The sequence below is a fragment of the Callorhinchus milii genome, unplaced genomic scaffold (assembly GCF_018977255.1).
Source record: "Callorhinchus milii isolate IMCB2004 unplaced genomic scaffold, IMCB_Cmil_1.0 Scaffold5, whole genome shotgun sequence".
Classification (NCBI taxonomy): domain Eukaryota; kingdom Metazoa; phylum Chordata; class Chondrichthyes; order Chimaeriformes; family Callorhinchidae; genus Callorhinchus; species Callorhinchus milii.
Genome location: NW_024704746.1, coordinates 18,742,774 through 18,766,296, shown reverse-complemented (window position 1 = coordinate 18,766,296; position 23,523 = coordinate 18,742,774). Strand labels below are relative to the sequence as shown.

Genomic DNA, 23,523 nt, shown 5'->3' with positions numbered 1-23,523 from the left:
ATCTCATGCTAAGATTACGTTTATTAAAAATCTATTGTGATGTGTTGGCTAAATAAAAAAAATGCTACTGTACATGATCATGTGTGATAGACATGTCATCGATATCATTGTGCTGAAAGTTCTGTGTCATATAAAAAGAAGCAAGGATTCAAGCATAGGCCTCAAAGTCTTAAGGAAATCAGTTGAGGGGCAGGAAACAGTTCTTTCATTCTATTCATTTTTTAATGTGCTTGTTGCTTTTTAAAATAAATCATCAAATAACTTTGCAAATGAGTATAGATATTGCTCAAGATCTTTTTACCTTTCTATTAATTCTGTCACCTTATTCTGCGGAAATTTGAAAATAAAATCCTTGTTTAGTGCTGATGATTTCTCAGTCTCTGCCTTATACCATTACCCTTTTTGTAGAATGCTTTACAGAAGTCATGTTTTGAAATGTGAAGAAGAGATACGTGTTCTTCTATTATATGTCTGAGATGGAATAGCATAATTAACCACCTCTGAATAAACTAAAACAATTGTAATAAGGCTCTTTGGCATTTCCCGGAAAAAGCTTCCTATAATCTTTAAAGTTAAAGGGACTCATGGGCAGAAACAAATCTAGCAGGGCTGCAGTATTTATTAATCTATAATTAGGCCATGATTTAGCTGGACCAGGATTTACAAATCAGTCAATATTAGGCAGGTGCATTGTGGCGATTAGGAGATTTGTGGCTATAGAAATTAAGAACATAAGAACATAAGAATTAGGAGCAGGAGTAGGCCATTCGGCCCCTCAAGCCCTCCCTGCCATTCGATAAGATCATGGCTGATCTTCTGACCTAACTCTAATTACCTGCCCTATCCCCATATCCCCTAATGCCTCTGTTTTTTAATTAGTCATATGTAAATGCTAGAAGATGGTTACATACTGATGACAATCTTAAATATATATAGCTGTATCAGTCATATAAGGAAGGTTAACGTTTCTCTAAATGTGTTTTATCTTCTCTCAATTTTATATGCTAAATGTTTGTTGCTATAAAATAAGTACGAAAAAGGATGCTGTCCTTCATTAGAAAGTAAGCATGAATTTATTCTTATTCATTGAAACAAAGTCTATATTATTTATATTTTCTGCATTGCATTTGTTCTCTGGGTCAGAAAGAAGATTGTGGGTTAAGTTATTAGAAACAAAGAAATCTACAGCACAGAAGGGGGCCATTCAGCCTATCGAGTCTGCAGCATCTCACACAGCAAAGAGATCAATTCAATCCCACCATCGCACCATATCCCCATACCCCTCAAGCCCTAATACGAACTCACAATCTTTGGTGACAATCCATTGCAGTTGCTCCATTAGAAAAAGTCACTACACCTCACAGTAATTACCCATGAAGTACTTCAAGGTGTTTTAATATGATGAAAGCAAGATCTTTATGTAGATTTATGTAGGATTATTTATATTGAACAATAGCAACTATCAATCAGCTTGCGTCATTGTAACATGAAGCCAGGGGTCACGATTGAAGTATTTCTCTCAATGTTTATTTTAGTTTCCTTTCTCTGTGCTGATACACTTGTAATAATATAAAATACTTCTAGATTAGCTATCGTGCAAATTCATTGTGTGCTGTTCATTCAATAAGGAAAAAAAATAGTTGGAAGCTTTAAGATTTAGTTTTAGAATGCATTGCCTGAAAGGGTGGTGGAACAACTTTTAAGAGAGGAGTGGATAATTATTTGGGAAGGATAAGTTTGCAGGACTACGGGGAGAGAGCAGAGGAGTGGGATTCATTTGGATAGTTCTTTTCAAAGAGCCGAATGGCCTCCTTCTGTACTGTATAATTCTATGATTCAGAGATCTACGAAGAACAATAAAATAATGATTTATCAGCTTTGTTTGACAGGAAGAGCCTAGGAGTAGAGAACATACATTATTTGAAGTCTAAACCAAATCTTCTGTTTTTTCTTTCATGTTCCTCATCATTCCTGAACAAAACATTTTCTGGTTTCATCTTATTTTGTGTTACATGTTTCCTCTTGGCATTCAACCTGGCCTCAACCACCATCGCTCTGTGATTTTCAGACAATTTGAGAATCAAAACCGTCGAGAACATGCATGACTTTATTATTGTGTTCACGGGGGTATTACTGATTTAAAGTAAAACTAAACTTTGAGGAATTAACCTTAAATTCCCCAGTGAACATAAGAAACCAAAGACCGAGACAAATCCTTTCGGTTCATTGAGCTTTTTTCAATGTTAAGGTAAGTTAAGATTCCATTTGCAATTGACTTGCAGTTCAATGCAAAGATTAAACTTTTTGTATTATTACCATACCTCAGCCACTTCATTGGCACTTTGTCCCAAACTTGAGAATATTTCCTTGTAGTTACGGAAGTAAATGTTCGTGAACATATCAGCTGTTTCTTTGTCGGCTGCAGACAGGTCTATTTTTGATCCTCCTGCAAAAACCTTTTTTTCAAATCCAGTAACCACAGGATCCGGCTCAATCAGACTGATTCTGTGAGGTAAAATAAGAGATGGTGTGATATAAATCTAAAGAGTTACAAATTCAGCTCACAGAGTGAACAGCACAGGTGCATATGTTGCGGTGCCCTCTTCGCAAGATCTTGCTTCCTGTTTTCAATGCACTGTACCTTTATACTAAGACATTCAGTTGCTGTGTGCTATTGACTGCCCCACTTCACCCACAAAATAAACAGTCAAGTCACTTTACAGTATATTCTGTGAAGCACTTTGAGACGTCTCGAAGACGTGGTAAGGCGCTATATCAAATGCAAAGATTATTATCAAAAAACAATTTCTAACATACAGTAGAACAATGAGCAAAATATGAAAATTGTTGCACATTCTTACTTACTTCAGTTTGAATTTTAATGCCTGAATAGCCAAGCCTTCACAAAATCCTTCCACTGCAAACTTAGATGCAGCATAAATGTCATTGAATAAAATACCTGAAAATGAAATTGATGCTAAGTTTATGAATTGAACAGTTTGGATTTCTCAAAAGATAACAATTTATGCCCTGAGAAAAACAAATTGAATGATAGATTACATCACATATGAATTTATTACTGATCGTGAACACTGGAAAATATATTCTTTTCTAAAATCATAAGCGATTGTGAAGAAATTCAAACCGCTTTAATGTGACTTACCCTGAATGCCCAGTACACTGCTAATGACCACAATCTGACCCCTTTTTCTCTTTTTCATATCTGGAAAGATTTCTTTAAGGAGTCTGACTAATCCAAAGAAGTTGGTATCCACGACAGCCTTCATCTCTTCCAGTGTTTGGCATTCAATAGATCCAATCATTCCCATTCCAGCATTACTAACTGCAATGCACACAACAGTTTTAAATATATGCCTTGCCTCTGATTATTTGTCATTTCTAAACAATAACCGACAGACTATTCATAAAGTACCAAATCTGCAAGTAAAGTTAAAGACCAGGGGATTTCCTTTGCTTAAGGAAGTCTCTATTCTGGTTTTGTTTACTTGATAAATCTGGTCACCTTTCAGAAACATCATGTTAAAATTTTGTAGACACAATATCCAACATTTACAAAGTGAATGTGAGCAAATCGCTCCCCCACCTCCCACCCCCATCATACACACACATATACGTCAGTCAATCTTATGTTGCCCTTTCCAAAACACAGGAAAAATAACAACACAAGGTATTAGAAATGGTTCACAATGATTCCATATTGTACAGAGACTGTATTGATTTATCTGCTTTTCTCTCTTTGCTTCTTTTGTCTTTCTTGTGTATGCCTCTCTGTATTTCACTCACTGCTTCTGTTTTCGTCTGGTAACCTGGTTCAAAGAAGTTGTTTCACCGGGTTCTCTTACTGAGTATGTCGATTTTCCTGTTAGGATGCTGTTGACACAGTCTTGGATTGATTGCTCACGGTAAACATCCAGCTGTTTAATGTCCAGTGTTTTGCCCAAAGTATTGCCTGAAGCCTCCACCAGGTCTCTTCTCTTATCCAGATTCCTCATGGTGGCATAGACTAAAAATCACAAATATTCGGTTAACACAAAACAGAAAACTCAGCCATCACAGCTTCCTTTTTGGGACTATGGTAATAATTCTGAGGGTAATAATTATTTCAACAACAAAACAATTGGTCACAATCCACGATGGTTTGTGTGACACTGCTGTGCGCATTTTGCCCACAAAATATAATAAATTCACTTTACAGTATATTTATTCTTTCTGAGTCATCTCGAAGACATGATGTGGCACTATATCAAATGCCAGGATTATTCTGAAAACAAAAACAGAAGTCGCTGGGAACACTCAGTAGGTCAGGCAGCATCTATGGAGAAAGGAAAGTGAGTCAACGTTTCGGGTCCACTAACCTCGTCAGATTATTATCTTATTTCGTATTATTAATTATTATTATCAATATTAATGTACTATTATATCATTAAAGGATTATTATTTCACTACAATTGGCATGGCAGTTTCCTTTGCCTAAAGACCATTATTTGTAGTAAGCTACTATGATACAGTGACATGACAAACACTTATTTCTTCTTCTGTCCCAACTGCCTTGCCCCCTCTATACCTGTACTTTGTCCTACAAGCCCTCTGGGATGCTATCCTCTGTGAGAGGTGCTATATAAATGTAAGTTCTTGTTGTTGTAGCACTCTCTGTCTCCAGATCACCATATTCGCAAATCTATTGCTAACTCTCTTGCTCTGTACCTAATCTTACTCTTCCACTCATGCCACTGCCTCAGCTCCTACGAGGGATGGGGTTCTGTGTGCAAAACTTACCCATAAATCTTTTCTCGTTATCTTTAGCCAGCTTGATTGCCAAGGCCAGGCCGATCCCGGAGGAGCAACCCGCGATCAGGACCGTTTTCTGAATCATGCTGTGAGCTATGTTCCAGTGCTTGTTGTGAGCAAGAGAAATGATTTGCATCTGAGGCAGCTCAGCAGCAGACACGAATCGACAGCAAAATTGACTCAGCAGTTCCTAAAGTGCCTATCTCCAGGATCAGAAGGATAATCTCTAATGAACAAATGGCCATCACGGAAAATAATTTGACAGTGGAAGCATTTGTTACACAATATCAGACAGTGACACGCTATTACCAAGTGGAATAATGTTCTAATGTGACCCGTTACAGCTTCTCTGGCTATTTTGTTATGTTGACCAAGTGAGGGTTAGTTAGTATATGAGTGGCATCTTGTCAATTATTAACAGGGATTGTGTTTCTTTACAAGGAGCCACTGTACTTTTCTAAGAATGTTGTTACCATCTCGTGGGCAGAGTAAGGTGTGGTGTCTGGCTTATTCCTCTGAGTGTTCAAAGTACTCCCACATTCACCAGTTACCTCACTCCTTTACTATCATTGAGGCTGATGAACACATGTCTAACTTTTCTCTGGTATTAATTGCTAACAATTTAGCCAAGCAATTTAGGTTTATGTACAGCATACACATACTCATATTGAGTGTGCCAAACCAGTGTAAGCCATTGACAATGAGCTGTACCAGCAGATCCCCTATGACTGTACCCCGTGTAGACAGGAATTGAACAAACTAGGAGGGTTTCGGGATGAATCATCGATGGGTGCTGAGTTAGCTGATATTTGTTTGGGCGATGCTTTGGTTTCTACTGCTAATTTAGAACCAGTGATCTGTTTAGAACATGTCAAGTGAGGACAGGATAAAGCTCGCCTTCGGCTGAATAGTTTGCTGATACTTGATGGCTCTAATAGAAAGTGACATTAAGGTGGATTCACACCAGGTAATCAGTATCCATGAAATTGTAACCCATCATAAGCCAGTGATTTCAGCAGATGCCATTTTTCAAGCCACAAAATGTGCAGTAACATTTTGAGAAACCAGTCAAAACAGTTTTGCAAATCCCAAACATTTATTAAAACCAATTCCACAAACACGTAATGCTTTAAGAGTTATGCATTAATCTGAAAGCAATGCAATAGGATCCTTTCTTGAAAAAAGCTAATCAATTTAGCACAGCACAAGCCTCGCTAACATCCATAGCTAAATGTCCTTTTGGCAGAAGCCAAAAATACAAATTGGGTGAGAGAAACAGCAGTGCAATGATCTCCATCAGGCCTGTGCATATATGACGGTGAAATACATGAACTGCGCTTCAAGAAGCAGCAAGAAGAAGCAGAAAATTGTTTAACATCTTTCAAATCTGGGGTTATAAACGGACTAGAACATTAGCAGATTTGTATTTGAATGATCATCTCAGCAGTATCATATAGGCTTAAAATTCCACCCAGGAATGAAGGTTTTCTCTTAAAAATTTTAAGATCACAAGAAGTGTGGAAAATTCTTAAGTTCAGTCTTAACTTGGAAAATAGTTTCCAATATTTTCTTTAAAAGAACTGACTTCTAAGCCAGGCACTTACTGTATGTAGAAAAGCTCTCTCTAACCAATTGACTTTGTGTACATTTCATAAGATTTTCCTCAACTTTCCACTCTTTATTGTTCAAAGTATCAAGGTCAATAATTTGTGTTTAAAAGCGTTCAAGTATTGCACTGTATGGTGACCTGGAGTCTGCAATGAAGGCCACATATTATCGTTTTAATGCAATTGAGTAAACCTGCTCAAGCTTTCTACCTGACTGTACCCCACAAGTCAAAACCGTGACACTAAGTTTAAAGTGAAAAACATAAGTTATCAAGAGATGTCTGGTGCAAATTTGCAGAGAAAGAGAAAAANGTAAAAAATATTTTGAAAGGAACCTTGGGACTCTGAAACCCAATTATGTGCTCAACCTAATATATTTTAATAAAGCGTTGAATCTGCATCAGGCATTAGAAACATTAATTCATTCAAGTCTCATAAAATCCCTAAAACGTTACTAATTTTTTTTTACTGCCAATAGGAAACTGGATTCATCAATTGCACTGCTTTTCAGCTAAGCCATGCAAATAGGGTACAGTGCAATCAATGTCTTTTCATGAAAGTATCTCAGTGACTTTGGAGCTTAGCCATGGCTTTTTGCAGAGGGCTCAAATCCCACTTGCTTGGGTCCCAAGCTAAGAACCAGCCTGTAAATGTTGGCGGTTCATTTCCTTGTTTAACAATAACAATCGGGGTCCCTTTGTCTCTTCCTTGGGGGTCTGTTGCTATATATTCTCTGGCTGCAAGATAGAAAATTAATATTAATACAGTATAAGTATCCAAAATGCAACCATTAAATTTTTTTGTTAATTTATTTAGTTATCTCTCATCAAAAGTGTTATTACTTTTAGAATAAATTTCTAGTATTAATCTTTTTTCCCCCAGTAAAACAGGGAACTTTATTTCTGCAAACCCGAGCTAAAGTTCTAAAATCATCTGTATTACTAGTCTCTGATCTCTCGGTTGAAGCATCACAGTGAAGCACTTAACATAGAGTATTACGTCACACCATCTGGATGCTGTCATATCAGGCCCAGATGTGCTTGGCCTGACTTAACAACGGTAGAATCTCAACATTAGTGATTCTGTTACCAGACAATGTAATTTGCATCATATTAATAAAGTGTGTAGGAGCACAAACATGCAGTGTCATGGAATGGTGAGAGAATGCCAAATTCAGTTGCTATCTTGTCAATGCAGCTGATCTGAAGAAAGGTTGGTTTGGTATGTGCCAGACAAGCTATTTATTTATGCTTACACTCTGGAGGGAAAAAGATAAATTCCTATTGAAAAGAAAATGTAAGTAATAATACATCCATAATTATGTCTCCATTTCTAAGAAAGTTCTTACATAATACATGCTACAACCAAATATCTCACTCTTCAAAGCACCTAAAAGATTTTACAAGCACTTACCGCATTCCTCTGATTTTGACTTCTCCACCTCATTTGCATCCTTGCCAATCCAAAGAAAGACCTGCAGAATGAGTGGCAAAATAAGAGGGTAAGATTAACCTGTACCACTCGCACCGAGTACATCTGTCTAACACTGCAGTAGAGTCAGATGCAAGATATGAGTTCATGGTAGACAAGTTATCCAAATTTAAGTTTGAAGTGTTATTGAAGTTCAAACGTACCTGATCCCAAGTGTCCAACAGCATCACGTCATCAACTGCCAAATCCAGCTGTGTGAAGTCACCTGGAACTTCCTCAATCTGTGTGGGAAAGTAAAGGTCAACTTCATTGTAACAGTGGAGGAAAAACAAAGCCAGAACCAGGTTGAAAATAGATTTTCCAAATCAAATGATAATTTCCACTGTTAAGAGTGCTGGAACTCACAGTGAAACGACCGGTTTTGTTTGAGCAACCAAACAAACGAATTGGGTGAGTAGGAGTTTCTTTGCTGAGGGCTACAGATGTCTGGTATTTCTTCTTACCACCAAGAGCCTGCCAGAAGTCACCTGTGGTAAAATAAAACAGAAAAACATATTAGTTTGAGCCTCGTTATAGATCCAAATCTAACTTGAAAGACAGACTGAGTTAAAGGTCGACTTGCACCCTAATGTGCAGTGACGGTGTGTTTTGTGGGTGTTGTATCAAATGTGAGGATTGTTATTATTATTACCTGGTTCACTTCCTTCTTTGACAACTGTTTCACTCCCGCCGAGCACACTGACTACATACTTTGCAGCATCTACCTCAGCATCACTGGCGCCCACACCCTTCCAGATATAGGTTTGCTTTGATGTTTTCAGCACAAACGAGTCATTAGTGTTCAGCGACTCTGCATCACAATTTACCTGGGAAAACGTACAAAAAATACACTGTTTACACGGTACCGCTAGAGGTGTAATATTTTACAGTAGTTAGTCGATTTATGTGTACTGCGTGTAGTGAGGGATTGCGGTTATCGAGCACTTAGTAGAAACTAGTAATTTTGATGGAATTCATTAATGCTCGCAACAATATGTTTCCCTGTGTGTCAGACATGACTGAGGACTTCAGCATTCAATGCTGTTTAGTGCAGACAGAGTTCTGTAACTGTTAAAAGCGAGTTCTTCACAGGCAATGGGATGGGGATCCTGATTGATCACCACTTGGATTTATGGCTTTCACTCCTATTGGTGTTGCCAACATCTAACTGGAAGAGAGATTCTGTTTGTTTAACAGAGGCTGGAACATGACCACTAGCCCAACATGACAGAAAAAAACATTGTGCTGACAACAAAGGAGCATGGCTGCTGCCAATCTGTCTGCCTCTCAGCGGCTGAAATTTCTCACGGTCTTAACATTTTGGAAAATTATTAACCTTGGTCTGAATTTTGAATTTTTCCAGTTCTTTTTAAACTGCAGGGCAATTGGAATCCTTAACAATTGTCAGAGGGAGGATGTCAGGTCGGGTTTGAGTCTAGAGTCCAGACAAGATAGTGCTTTAGCACATTCTGAGATATAAAATAATCTAAACAGAGCAGGGAGAACTCAGGAATTCAAGACACAAATAACTGATGTAACTCAACAACTTATTTTTAAACCGTCAGTGAAATTATAGGAAATGAACCGGATAACTCATTGGTAGGGTATCTATTTGAAATAACATTCTGTTTTATTTTATCTGAGCATACCATTTGGATCAAGAGCTTTGTTGCTTTTTCACATCAGCTTTCATAACTTTCGACCCAGGAGGGAGGTAAAGGAATCATTTAAAATGTGATTCGAATGGGAAACATCTTTTGAATTATTACTAATTTCAGCAAAAAAAAATGAACATTAAGGTGAACATTAGATTTTTAGCATTTGAATCAATATTGATTTGGAACCCAACAGAACATAGGAACCTATCTGACCAGACTTCCAGCTTCCAGCACTGACTGACTGCTTGCTCATGGACTTCTCAATGTCAATGGAATATTAGCAACTACTGTAAATGCTCGAGAGAGAGAGAGAGAGAGCGAGAGAGAGAGAGAGAGCAGTCTGAGCAGGTGCATGGGACAGTATTGGTGACATGATGACAAGGTGTCCGGTGCCACAGTCTAATACAATCTATTAGTACGTGGGGTCTCAGTTTATAGAGACAAACAGACTTTTAATAATGCCAACTGGCTCCACTTGTACTTACCTCAACAGCTCTATTCGCTCCGTTTGAGGTTTTCCGAATGTGGAAAAGTCGAACTGGTGCGGGAGCGGTTTGGCCACCCTTCCTGGAGGTTCCCCCGCTGTGCACAATGATCGGTTTACCTTTGAACAAACTCATCAGATGAGCAGGCTCCTGACCCTGTGTGACACGTACCTACACGGAAACAGAAAGGGCTTTTAGGCTCCACATGTCATCGGCATGGTTTAAATACCGCTCATTTGCTGAGCACGCTGGAGGTAATTGGGAGAATTCTTGCTGAGAATCCTGATCATCGAGTCTTCATCATGCAAAACAGACCCTGCGAAAAGCACCAAATATCTTAAAAAACCCACATAGTTTCACTCTACAGGAAGGAAATTCTAAAAATGATCCAAACTATAAATGACATCACTCGAGGAGGCCAATCCTCTCCCTAACTCCTCCAGAGACAATCCAGAGTTTGCTTCTCCTCCCAGTCACCAACCAGTGTCAATAATCTTTTTATATATTATTATAATCCCCCCCAAATTTGAGAATTTTGAGACTTCTATCTGATACCCTCTTAATTTTCTTTAATTTTCGAAGCTTACCATCCTAGTAAGTGGAAGTGAAAAGGAAAACTGCACCAATAATAGAACTGGATACTGGAAGCAGGTGTTGGAAACCTGCACCTTTTTATTTCATTTTCTTAGGAAACAAACACATTAGAAGGAAAAATTGCCCCCACCCTCTGGAACTCCATCTCACAGTCCCTTCGCCTCAGTCCCTCTATTACCTCTTTCAAGGCACGTCTCAAGACCCTCTTCTTCGACCGCGCCCATCGAACACCATCCAACCCCTACCCTCCCTGCCCTCCAACCTGATACCAACCGCCAGCTCGGGTCCAAATCCCTGACTGTCCAGCGCCTTGGGAAGTCCTCCCGAGGTGAAAGGCGCTAGACAAATGTAATTTGTTGTTGTTATTGCCAATGTGATCTTGGAAAGGAATACATAAATAAGCTGAAATGAAGGTTCCAGATAATTTAGATGAACTCATACCTGAACTGGCAGATCTCCCATTTCCTGATCAAGTTGGACAGTCAAGAATGCCGATGTTCCCAATTCATCTTGTGTCGCTTTAAGCCCCTGCCTTAAACCAAAACAAATAAAAAATCTTTACATTTTATTGCCTCCTATTATTTGGCAAAATGTGACTCATAGATTGTTGAATTTCTGTATTTCTCACGAACATGAAAGAAACTTACCAGGTGTAAATGATATGCCTGCGACTATTGTTCAGCAGGTAAGAGTACAGAATAATGTAGCAGTCTCCACCAAAGAACTGACCGACCAAAGAACTGTCCACAGGTTGTTTAGCATTGCCTTCAATTCTCCAAATCTGGGAAGAAACAAATGAATACATTTGAATGAGATTTATTAGCGTCACATAACTGTCCGTGCTAAGGTTGAATCTGTGTCTGTCACATTACCTGAATAGTTCCTGATCCATCATCTACCATTCCATGTTGAGCCGCCATTGTTTGGGACCCGTGCAGCTTAGATATGTCAAAAGGAATTGGCTGAATGACAGCAGTGGAACCAATGGTGTAGACTTTGCCCAGTCCTTTGGTTTGGTCCTTCTCTTTCCAATCATTAAAGAACTGCTTGAACAGTGAAGTTTCACCATATTCTGGAACCACCTCAATCTGCAAAGGAAGACAGTTCTATACTTGAGTTTGCAAACATAATAACAACAACAACATTAAATTTGTATAGAACTATTAACGTTGTGAAAAGGTTGATAAATGAGACTGGGTGCTATTCATCTTAGTGTGAATACCAATCGCAGTAATCACAGGAGGAGTGAGGCAAAATAGATGGTGCTAAAACGGAAGCATTAATAAGGCTTGGTTGTACTTGGTTGTACTTGGTTGTACTTGGTTGTACTTGATTGTTGCATTTATATTACCAAATCTGTCCTTTTGTTGGTACTGTCCAGTGCAGAAATACATGCTTATGACCTAGGATCCATCTTGTCAGGTTATCTCACGTGTTACATAATGTCATACTTTGGCGCCCACAAGGGAAGCAGCAAACATTGTGCGTGGGCTGGAGGGAGACTCTGATTTCTCAGTACAAATACTGCATATAACAAAACAGAACTACAGTGGTAGAGAAAAATTTGCCTCCCCTCGTCTTTGAAAGGAGGAAGTGTAGTCGAAATAGGGAAATGGAAGATACACGGAAACATATAATTTTCTAATTATACAAATAGAACCCTTATTGCATTGAGCAGAAAAGTGGAATTAAAACTAATTTCACACGACATTGTGAAGTAATATACAGTTGCCTAATAATGACCTAATTTCAAACTCATAAGGATCGCTAAGCAGACAGACCAACATCTACAAATACAGTCACTACACTTAACAGTAACTGCTGTGGAACAGTTGGAAATGTTTCAATGTGTAAAGTCGCTATGTCAAAAGCAAGGATTATTAATTATTAGGATGATATTATCAACACTGTATTCACAATCATTTTCAATCCTGAGATGCTCACCAATGAAAACAGTTTAATTACACTTTTCCTGCATACAATTATGCTTCCAAAAACACAGTACTTTTTCTGCTGTTCCTGAAGTGTACTCAATAAGAACTAGCCAGATATTAACGAGCTGAATTACGCTGAATGTTTACCTGAGTGTCGTTTGGATAATTCTTTGTTGTTATAAACTCATTGCATATAATCAGTCCTTTCTTCCGTTCTTCTGCACTCGCACCCTTCCCTGATAAAAGAATGGCTTGTTAAAACACAAGGCTCTTCATCTATTTGTCTTCATCTATTTGATAGATATCACATCATTTCTTGTTATATATGAATCTTACATACAAATGGGGATATTTCCCCTTAACTAGAAGCACTTAGATTGTACTAGTGCAGGCCTTTGATACTGATCTACTCATCTGAAGAATAAAAACCTTTGTCAATAACCAGTAATAAAAAAGTGTTTCAAGTTTATTGCACCTGTAAACAATCTTCTCTACAATGAGCTTTTCACTGTACATGAGTGGATCTGAATGCACTACATGGAAACAATCTATGTAGTACACAAAAGCTGCCTTTTGTGATGCACTCCGTCGTCTGTTAAACAAATGATAGTTGATACTATTAGAGAATCTTTGCCTCTAATAGTAATATACAGGTCCTGCCATGCCGACTTGTACATACACTTGTGTTGAGCAAATGCTTAACATTCAGGTTACAACCTTATAATGGACGTACAGAGGTGCACGCACCTACCGAGCCACACATTAAGGCATAAACAGGCTTTTACATGCATGTAAGGATTTAAAAAAGAACAAAGAAACTTTGAAGATAGGCAGCTCTATTTTAAGAAGATACAATATAATAATTTAGAAAAAAAAGGATGGTTTTATACTTTATTTGAATTGAGGCATTTATTTTGAAAGTAAATGCATCAAGATTAATTAAGAGCTCATGTACTTTGTGTACTTTGGTTACATTCTAGGTTTGTTAACTGTGCAGTGCTCTAGTTAGGTTCAGTTTATTAAAGCTGATTGAGGGTAGCCACATAAAGGCTAGCAACAAATTTGTGTAAAGAAATAGCATGAAAGCAGCATTGTCTCTGAAGCAATGTAAAAAAAAAATGCCAGAGATCACAGACTGTTCATTCAAGATATAGTATCAGCAAAAGCAGTTTGAAAGAAAGATAAAGGAGCAAAGGTCTGGAAGAATGAAAGGCCGACTTTTGAAAGGGAATTGGCTTTGTGCCGGATGTAGAGCCTTAAATAGGTGCGTGCTGCAAGTGAAGCAAACATATGGTACAATCATATGTGGTCTGAGAGCTATTGTTGCCTCAATACAGACATGAATGGGGTGAAAATAAAACTGCACAAGTTTCACAATCATTAACAAAGAAAAACATTGAAAAAGGAAATCATTAAACCGTAGTCTACAATATACCTATGATAAGGAATAACCATTCCAAGCTCAGAGAGAGGATATTCCTAGATGCAGGAATTAATCCCTTTTATAACCTCTCACTTACTTTTTGGAGTTTTAAAAAAATTGCAGTTTTTCTTACCTTTCCACAGAAATATCTTGCCATTTTGCCCATTGTCAAGGATGTAACTTTCGCTGGTTGAAAGCAGAGTCATGCTGAATGGATTCTGAGATGCCACCTCAGTTAATTTTAATTTTCCACTGGCATCAGAAACCTAAAATAAATTAGGTCATCCAAGAAGACAGGGTTGTTACTTCTGCGGTGATTTTATTATATTGCAGTTTTAGCTAAGTGGCAAGAAACATTTTACCCAATATCAAAAAGCTGTGTAAAAAAAATCCAGAGGTTAGTTACCATGTAGAGTTTGGCTTTTTTCCTGTTGGCCATATCAGCTTCACAATCAGAATCCGACTCTGAAGGAATCTTTGGTTTGGTCCCCAGCAACTGAACATTGAAAAAGGAAACATTCAATCTTGCAACTGTCCTCTTCCGGTTTGCTAGTCTTAGTGTTACAGACGGTAATCATGTTCCTCACATACTCACTTTAATAAGGTCGTCACCTTCAGAATCCTCCTGCACAGAGTGAAATTTGGCACGTCCGCCTCTCTCGTTGTCACGAATATGCATACCAATTTGGCCGGCCTTCAGACGTTCTGTATAACCGCTGCTTGACCCAATCCATTGATAAATGTCCTGCAGATACAATACTAAATTATCACTTCATGTTCTCAAGAGCTATATTTACACGTTTAAAGTCTAAGACTAATACCTGGTACATGCACTTCTTGGGCGATGAATACTATTTCTGCTTTTTGCAGAGATATTGTTTAAAATAAGGTATCAATATAACTCGGTGTCACTTTTTTCTCTCTTCATCCCCCATTCTCTTTGTTGTAGACCGTGATCAAATATTCCTCAGGACATGCAAATGTAGCTGGGCATCTTTGATAACACTTTTTCTCCGCATTCATTTAACAGTTTAGGAAATCCAAGCTCAAATCAATAGTCATTGGATCCCTAAAACGTGACCGAGCCATACCTTGCTTAGACAAAAGAACACCACAAAAGAACATCAGCACATGAGACCAGCAGTTGACAAGTTGACCTGGAGCAACTTGCTAACCTCTCAGGGTTGTCTCAGGAGTTGATGTTTTTTGGTATCATAAGTGAAGTCTATGTGCTGGACTGTTCTATCCCCCAGATTGCGGAGGATAAATAAATGGATGTTAACTTAGGCAGAGAAAATAAGGGAGAAACAATAAAGGTAAAAAAAAAAAGCAAAGTCAAATGAAAATCACATGAAAAATTGTGTTCATTTAAAACACAAGGAAAATAAGATATAATAATAATCGTTGCATGTGATATAGGGCCTTATCACGTCTTCGAGACGTCCCAAAGCACTTCACAGAATATACTGCAAAGTGAATTGACTGTATATTTTGTGGGAGAATCACGGCAGCCAATTGCTCACAGCAGTGTCCCACAAACAGTCGTGAATTAAGTGACCAAATTATTATTGTTATTGTTATTGTTTGCATACTTACTGCTCCTGCATCAATGACGAAGCAGTCTCCTTGGTTAAAGCTGGCCCAGCTGAAAGGCACCTCAGTGGCTCTTGGAAATCGTCTGCCCTTAACATGTAGGAGCCTCTTCATATCCATCTGATTAGTGACGACATGCTGAAATCCAGAATCTACACCACCCTCCTACAAGATATAAGAAGCCGCATTCTTTCAGATATTTGCTTTGTACCTGTAGAGATTTAACACGCTACTTCTCAATTGAGAAGACCTCTGACACATAATACGAACATGTCATTGTTCCATATACTGTGGTTTTAAAGTGGTCAATGGACAATATTTAAACAATTTAGCACCTTCCCTTCCGTCTTCATGAGAGCGAAACTAACGACAGATACTAGTTTAAAAGTCATGGTGTTTCCATACATTCCTGTCATGTTCCGTCGGTTGTGACGAGTTTTGTTTCAGAGAGTGGCGGGTGGAATGCACTACCTTCATTGTTTCTTTCACGCCACACTGCTACAGTTTCACCAACTTTATTTACTACCAACATTATAAAAGCACACAGGATGCATGTTTGGTATGATTTTGTGTGGTCGACTTTGTGTGAGCAACTAAAAGGAGAACTGATTGTTCTCTGACATCTGCCAGAATCCCTGCAGGTATTTGTTCTCTATTAAGCATAAGCTGCCGCTTCAATAGATATTTCCTTTTCTAATTCCATCAAGTCCTAAATTGCACTTCAAATTTCAGCGATCCATTAAGGAAAATCAATAATTCCCATTAAGTTAATAAATAAAAGCTTTTTTTTACAGGCCCTGTAGTTAGACTAAAACATTAGGTAGAATGTAATTAACAGATGAAATGACAATTCGCATTTTACAGAATTATAAAATGTATTTCTAAATTTTAGGACTAACAATATTCCTTTAGTTTTGCAGTTTCCTTGAATGACACTGGACACTGGAACATGCCTTAAGCAGACCAACATACAGATAATTCCTGCCAACCCTTCACTGTAAGATCGCCTCCTGTTGCACAATCAATTGTCAACAGTGAAAAACTGGATTAGCCATGACAGATTTTTACAATATAGACACTATCCTTGTCTAATGTGCACAAGACACTTAAACCAATCCTCTCCAGGAGCATTTAAATTGAGTATTTGCTTAGAGAAAATACTTTTCATATGGAGCATCTATATATTAAGTCGTGGATTATTGTAGTACTTTTAATTTCAGCGTTCATTCACCTTAACTTCAGGGCATGGGTTAGAAATGTATCAGTAGCCTAATGTAACTGGCAAGCATTGGCAAAACTCATTAGCTCTTCCTGTTGAATACACGAGTTAGCTTCTAAATAGAAAATGTTATTCTACTAGCACAGACTGCCAAAAAACAAAAGCCCAGTTTCTTTAGACAGACACAACAATTCACGCTAAGAATGACCACAGTGCACAGTCCCTTTGGAAGTTTAACAGTTTGGCAGAGGAAACCAAACTCTGTTCGTTATCCACTTACCATGTATTTGAGTCCATTTGGAAAATAGCTCTGAAAAGTTGTTGATTCCTTGCCCTGGGGTTCCTGATGCTGCACTGGTTTGCCATCAAAATGGTCATCCATCTGAGTAGCAAAAATGGCAGCACCCCCTCTTTCATTCACAGAGCATTCTTTTCCTGGAACAAAACACTGCATTAATCAATAACTAACCGAAAGCAGAAGAAAGTTCGACTTTGCATTACAAAGCTCGAAAATTAAGAAAGTTTAAATATGCAAACATGAATGCAAACATACCGATCCACATGTGGATCCTGTAAGAAAAACCTGGTGTTGTGTATAGCAGAAGATAGGCATCTCCGGTGTAAAAGTTTCCATACAGGTTTTTTGGAACAGGAACCAGATCGCCTTTTTCAATACGCCACACCATCAGCCCTGGTGTCTTGCCAGCATTCTCAAACTCTTGGTGTAAAGCCATTTCCTGTGAACAATAACAGGCAACTATATAAAAAAATAATCCAAAATGGAGATACAATTACAATTGTTGATTTGGAAGGAATTCAGTAATGTTTCAAAGGATGTAATAACAAGACTAATACAAAATAACTATGAAGTTGCCTTGAAGTATTTTCCCCACCCCCCAACCACCCATATGATGTTATCTGAGGCTTTGCATACGTTTCCGATTGTAATGCAGAATTTGTTTGTGCAATTCAGACAGCCTTCACTGCAGGATAGTACTTTTCCAGCTCCCCTCCAGTGACCCACAGCAAGAAATAACAAGAAACAGATGGTAAACTTGGCAGTAAGTTTAAAAACTCCTGGAACGTTTTTCAGAAAACCAGTGCTTATGGTCTAACTAGCGACCAGAAATAAAGACATAAACCAGCTTCAAGAGGAAAACCTGTCCCACAGGAACTAGATTAGCAACAAAATTACATTCACATACAAATATATTTCAGAGGAGTTTAAGTACTTTCCCTAAATTGTGGTGCCTAACAACGCTCTCTTTCAAGTTTAGATCTTTGTTGAATTCAAGCTGAGAATACATTAATTCACTTCTGCAATGCTGCAGATGTAGGATGGACAAAAGAACACAATATGGTATGCATCAAATCCATTTAGTCAATCGAGCAAATGGTTTCCTGTAAAAACACAAGCTGCATTAAAGCAACACTCATCCATTATTAAAGTATGAAGTGGGTTTTGAAAGCATAGCATATTTCCAGAACCGCTCCCCCCCGGCTCATGCACGCACCAAAGCTCATTCCTGCGGCCTGCGGCACTAAAGTCCCAATGTCAGCATCTTCTCACAATGTAGTGCTGGATCACATTTATTGTTCTCCTCTGAACACACTCCAAGATCTTAATATCCCATGGAAACTGCTGCCAACCAACACTCCAACTGTAGCCTCATCAGTGATCTGTCCTAGGCTAGAATAACTTATATTGACTAACATTACAAAGACCAGTTTTAGAGTATACATTAGGATTTGGGCATTAACATTAGGAAGTTAAATTAAATATGAGGTTAAATTAAGCCCTGCATAATTGCACCCTTTACTGTTTGGGCTCTGTCAGCAGTCAATTTAATTTCTACACGAGCTAACTGGATAAATATTGGATGTTCACACAGCTTCAGGGTAAATAAAAAGGATGGTATATTATTATTGAAACAGCTGGAAATCTTTTTCATCAGAGATAAGCTCAAACAAGGTTTGTGAAAAGGGCAGTTTGCACAGTGGATCATAGGAGTTTTAGGTTTAAGCTGCTTTTAATGAACATTTTCTCTCTTGGAACAAGCTTATATTTTTTTCAAAATATTCTCTTTATTTTTTAGCTAAGGTAACTAAAGTAATAGTACCTCATGTGAATTGCCATTAAAAAGACTGACATGATTTCCTGCACTTTTTTTCTTTAATTGTGAATGCGTTTCTACAACCATTACAAAATTTACATTTTATATAGCACCTAACTGCACACTCATTATCTGAAACACTTTTCCACCACAAATTACTTTTTCATTTTTCTTCCAAGTCAAATGTTAAAGACCAATTGGGTTATTTGATTTCATCCTTTTACATTATCAACATTAACCTTCATCCAATTAGCAAATGCAATTTCTTAAATGAATTCAGTGGCCTTTGCCTCAACCACTTTTCTTTATAATCCTGTTCCAGCTGTTGATTACCATCTGCTCCAACTGTTGTCTATCCTGTGTGTAAAGGACATTTAACAAGACTCTCTAAAAATTTTCATTCAACAGTCTAGATTTGGTCAAACAATGATGTAGAACCGTATTACTGAGACCGCCACAGACGGCTGGTTCGATTCTGACAATCCATTACCAGGCATGTCACCTTAGAGCCAGTTCAGTTCCAAGAGACCCTACTTAATCATCCTTACATTTGGTATAATGCCTTTTACATTGGGTGTACTTCCCAAAGCCGTTCACACAATGTACTGTAAAGTATATTCCACATTCTTCCAAAAGCACAAAAGTGCAGACATACAACGATTCACCTTAAATTTGCATTTGATTCTCACTCAACCGACTCAACTGGTTTTCTCACCCAACAATATTTTCACTGCTGTTGTCAATCCTATCTAATTTATTATATTGAGAGGGAACAATGATAAACATTACCCATTTCCCATTTCTAAATTGCAAACTGCTGTTTGAATGACATCTGGGCCTATCTGTTTGAATTATATTGTAGATTCATGGATGCTGGGGATTATCACCGGGGAGGAAAAAAGACATGATAAACCTGAGTGTAGATTTGCTTATGTGGATGGATCTTCCCAAGATGCAGTATAGGTTGTGAAATGCCTTTGCTGGGTGGCAATTTCAGTCCTGTTGTCCAGCTAGCTCCGCCACACCCTTACTATACATTTAAGCAAACCTACTGCACCAGGACAATCCGCAATAGACCTTCAGATTCCAGGCAACAAGGATCACGAAACAATCAACAGAGCTCACTGCTCTGTGGAAGGAATTATCCATCCCCTCCTCCTTACCACAACTATTTCCACACAGAAGAATTCAGCCGACGATAGTGCAGGAAATGCAATATCATCCTATTAATAAAACGCCAGTAATCTATTTTAAAAAACTATAATGCACATTTCTAGTTTCAAAAATCTAATCTTTCAGAAATTTTTGCAATCCACAAAGGTGATTAAACAGAAAAGGCAATTTCCAGTTGCAAATGCAGTCACACTTACTAATGTATGTTGCAAGCAAACAAGGATGGTGCAAGCAACCCTTTCATATGATATTTGAAGAAAAATGAATGCAACAAAAGAGCAAAAGTGATTTCTCGAAACAATTACCTTGAAACTATAATGTTACATAACTTATCCATACAGTGTGTTGCATGCTTCAAATATTGAAATCTTGGGGAAAAAAATGAAGAGTTGCATTTGCCCCAATCATATCAAGTTACACAATGAGATTTTTTTTCCCAAGTGAAGTGACTGTTTTGTTGTGCAAATACATCAGACAATCTTCCCAACACATCCCAGAAACATCAAAGAGATTACTGCTCAATGTGTTGTTGTTTTTAAAAAAAATGCAATATATTTAGTCACAGGGCTAAAAGTTTTAGGTAACTTAAACAGATTCATGCCACCTTTACACGTTAAAAAAAAATGCACAGTTAAATGACGGTAAGGAAACTTTGAAAACTGACCAGATTTGGGTTTTTTTTGTGTGGGGGTGGGGGAAGGAATATTTTATCACTCGCATCAAACCAGACAAGAAGAGTCAGAACCCAGACTGGGTCGTTGGCTGCATAAGTGAGACTGAAAAGAAGTGCAAAGTCCTACTGTACTTACTGGAGTTTCTGATGCTAGAGAAGCAAAATACAGATGTGCTCAAAGCTGCTCCACTCTGCACAGATCTCTGCTGCTGAAGCTCTCAGGGCTTTTAATCTAAAGGGAGTGGAAAAGGCAGAACTGGAGTCTGATTGGTCACATTTACTATTATTGCTGTAATGGTTTATTGCAAGACATTAACTCACAGGCTGCCAGAGTTTGGCTGGACCTTTGCTTTCAAACACACAAACACAACACCACTCCTTATCCCATTTTCTTGCAATGAGCTCCTGATCCTCACATGGAATTGCCAGGGTGGGCTGCTTCCTGCATTCCCTGAAGTCCAGGCTTGAGCTTGAAGCAGCCAATGTTTCCTCTGCCTGATGTGGTTTTCCCCCTCTCCCTGGCCCCTCAGCTCTCCCTGTCACCCTTTGCTGGAATCTCCACTGTAAACCTCGCAAAGTCAGGCAAGAAAGAAAACCAAGTGGTGCGCTTTGACTTGATAGAAAAAAATAGCAGGCTTTTCTTTTATGGGGTGAAAATTGCAATCAACACATCAAATCGGAATAAAAACAACAACCACTTGGATTTATATAACGCCCTTCATACGGGTAGAGCCTCAGAGAGCTTACCCACCACCTGGCTCTTCAAATCCTTAATCCACCAAGTGCAATATATATTGCTGCTTGGCTTTACAAGTTCACAAGATTCGTTCGAATGAAGAAAGCGCTTCAGCTCATTTGCTCTCACCCTTCCTGTATACCCACCCTACCATTTTCCCATCACAGCTTCAAGCTGTTCCTTAACTGAATCCTGGCTTCTAGGGCTTTGGGAGCCTGTCACATTACAGCGACCAGAACTGAACGCATTACTCCTGGTGCAGGCTAACCAGGGCTCTATGTAGCTTGAGTCCAGCATCCTGTTTGCCTTGTTTATTGCTGCCTCACCCTTTTCTAACACGGTCAACAGTGAGTCACGAGATCCCCCCACAGCCCCACCCCACGCCCCTGGCAAGTTCTATCCCATCCATAGAGTACATGTGGTTGGTCAGTCAAGACCTATTCCTTTTAAACCCATGTTGACTGTCATTTATTAGATTGTTTCAGGCCCAACCATTGTGACGTACCCGAGGGAACAAACCAATGTTCCAGTCTTCAGTTAGAGAAGATGAACCATATGTTAATTAACACAATATAGGTCACAATTTTCACCCCAATTATTTTAAACATTAATTAACCTTAAACTTTACTCCATATCAAAAATGCCAGTCAGGACATTGGAAGATAATATTATACTGATGGTAGGCCTTTCCAAAGTCATTGATTGATTCCATTTCAAGGCAACGAGGGCTTTATATTTAATGACTAAAACAGCTCAAAATAGGTGGAATAAGAAGATGGTATACAGGTTCCACAAACACTGAACAAGTTTTTCCATGTAATTAATAGTCGCCGAGAGCAGAAAAATACCTGAAGTACATATCTTGGGCGTTGACCTGCAGGTTCCCAGCTTTTCTTTAATGCGAGCTCCAAAATCACTGATTTATCAAGTAATGCTCATTGCTGCTTGTAAACAGATTAGTGCAGCGCTGTGTGAGAGAATTCCTCAGGGAGGGGAAGGAGAGTATGAAAATTCACCAGTGGGAATATTTGTGAATTGGTTTAGAATGATTGAAACCTAGGCGAAGCAGATCCTGTGCTTTGTCACAAAACTTGGATTCTGTCCAGCCAGTTGCGTAAGTGTATTACATACCATTTGTGCAGAAATAGGGCCTCTCATAATACAGCAAGGGATCTGTCGTGTCTTGGAAGAGTTTTGGGTAGGGAACAGTATTCTCTGACTTATTTGAAACAGATTCAAGAAAATCCTTTGCACTGGCCTCAGTCCAATTGGCTGCAAGATGGGAACACACTATTTTCATTTTGTTGGCCAGCCATCTTGATGGTAGGAGTTCTCAGTTCACGAGCAGCAACATCCACAAGTTTCAATACTTGTGGAGCATTTTTAGTCCTGAAGCAATGTGATCTTTCTTTATTTTCCTGAGATCCGTTTGGATTTGATTTCAAGGCCAAATCCATTGCAGTCTCAAGGGACGATTCGAATAACAAAATTGCCACATGCGGCACAGATTCAGTTATGATCTACTATGGGTTTGACCTTATAGATTATTCCACAAGCTATGAATTAAAACAACATAAATAAGAATTGTCTTGGAGTAAAGGTCTCACAATGGGTATAAATTAGGCAAATGGCTGGAAGAGTTATGATAGAGTGTGAGTCTCAATGAGAGAATCTGTCTCTGAACCCAGAAAGTGTAATATAGTACATTGTTTTTTTCTGTAGACCTAAACATCTTGAAATACTTTTACTGCAGATAGACGCTGATCACTTTAACCCTTGTTAAAATGGACAAATTCACACATCAGAGCATTTCTTTACCTTCCTGGTGGTTTTAAAATCAGCACTATTCTTAATTTAAAAGGTAAAAACAGGCAGAAAAAAAGTAAAAATAGGCAGAAAGAGTAATGGATACTAGCAAAGAGATACGTTTGGTTACAGAAAACAGTCACTTTAAATGACAGTAATTAATATAATGGCTTTGTGACATTTCCTCATTACAGACATTTTTTTTAAATAAGAGAAAAAGTGATAACAT

General features: G+C 38.4%; 1 protein-coding gene and 1 pseudogene across 1 annotated transcript; both read right to left on the bottom strand.

The window, feature by feature from the left end:
• Window positions 1-1,822: 1,822 nt before the first annotated feature.
• On the bottom strand, window positions 1,823-5,084 carry LOC103174654 (annotated as a pseudogene).
• An 802-nt stretch (window positions 5,085-5,886) lies between these two features.
• Window positions 5,887-20,970, bottom strand: LOC103174655 (adseverin). Its single transcript, XM_007887141.2, has 17 exons — window positions 20,889-20,970; window positions 17,346-17,529; window positions 17,073-17,227; window positions 15,577-15,738; window positions 14,576-14,725; window positions 14,387-14,476; window positions 14,114-14,246; window positions 12,705-12,793; window positions 11,496-11,711; window positions 11,271-11,404; window positions 11,065-11,155; window positions 10,030-10,200; window positions 8,539-8,713; window positions 8,253-8,374; window positions 8,051-8,128; window positions 7,830-7,890; window positions 5,887-7,153 (listed from the first exon to the last, which is right to left on the bottom strand). The coding sequence occupies exons 2-17, from the start codon at window positions 17,524-17,526 to the stop codon at window positions 6,981-6,983; spliced, it is 2,181 nt and encodes a 726-aa protein (XP_007885332.1). The 5' UTR covers window positions 17,527-17,529; window positions 20,889-20,970; the 3' UTR covers window positions 5,887-6,980.
• Window positions 20,971-23,523: the final 2,553 nt, after the last annotated feature.

Bases quoted from the DNA above. Each gene is read 5' to 3' on its own strand.
- LOC103174655 (XM_007887141.2), bottom strand. From the start codon at position 17,526: ATGGCTTTACACCAAGAGTTTGAGAATGCTGGCAAGACACCAGGGCTG. The intron at 14,477-14,575 runs GTGAGTATGTGA...TTCAATGTTCAG, and splicing joins AAGGTGACGACCTTATTAAA to TTGCTGGGGACCAAACCAAA. The intron at 8,375-8,538 runs GTAATAATAATA...ATTTTACCACAG, and splicing joins CAAAGAAGGAAGTGAACCAG to GTGACTTCTGGCAGGCTCTT.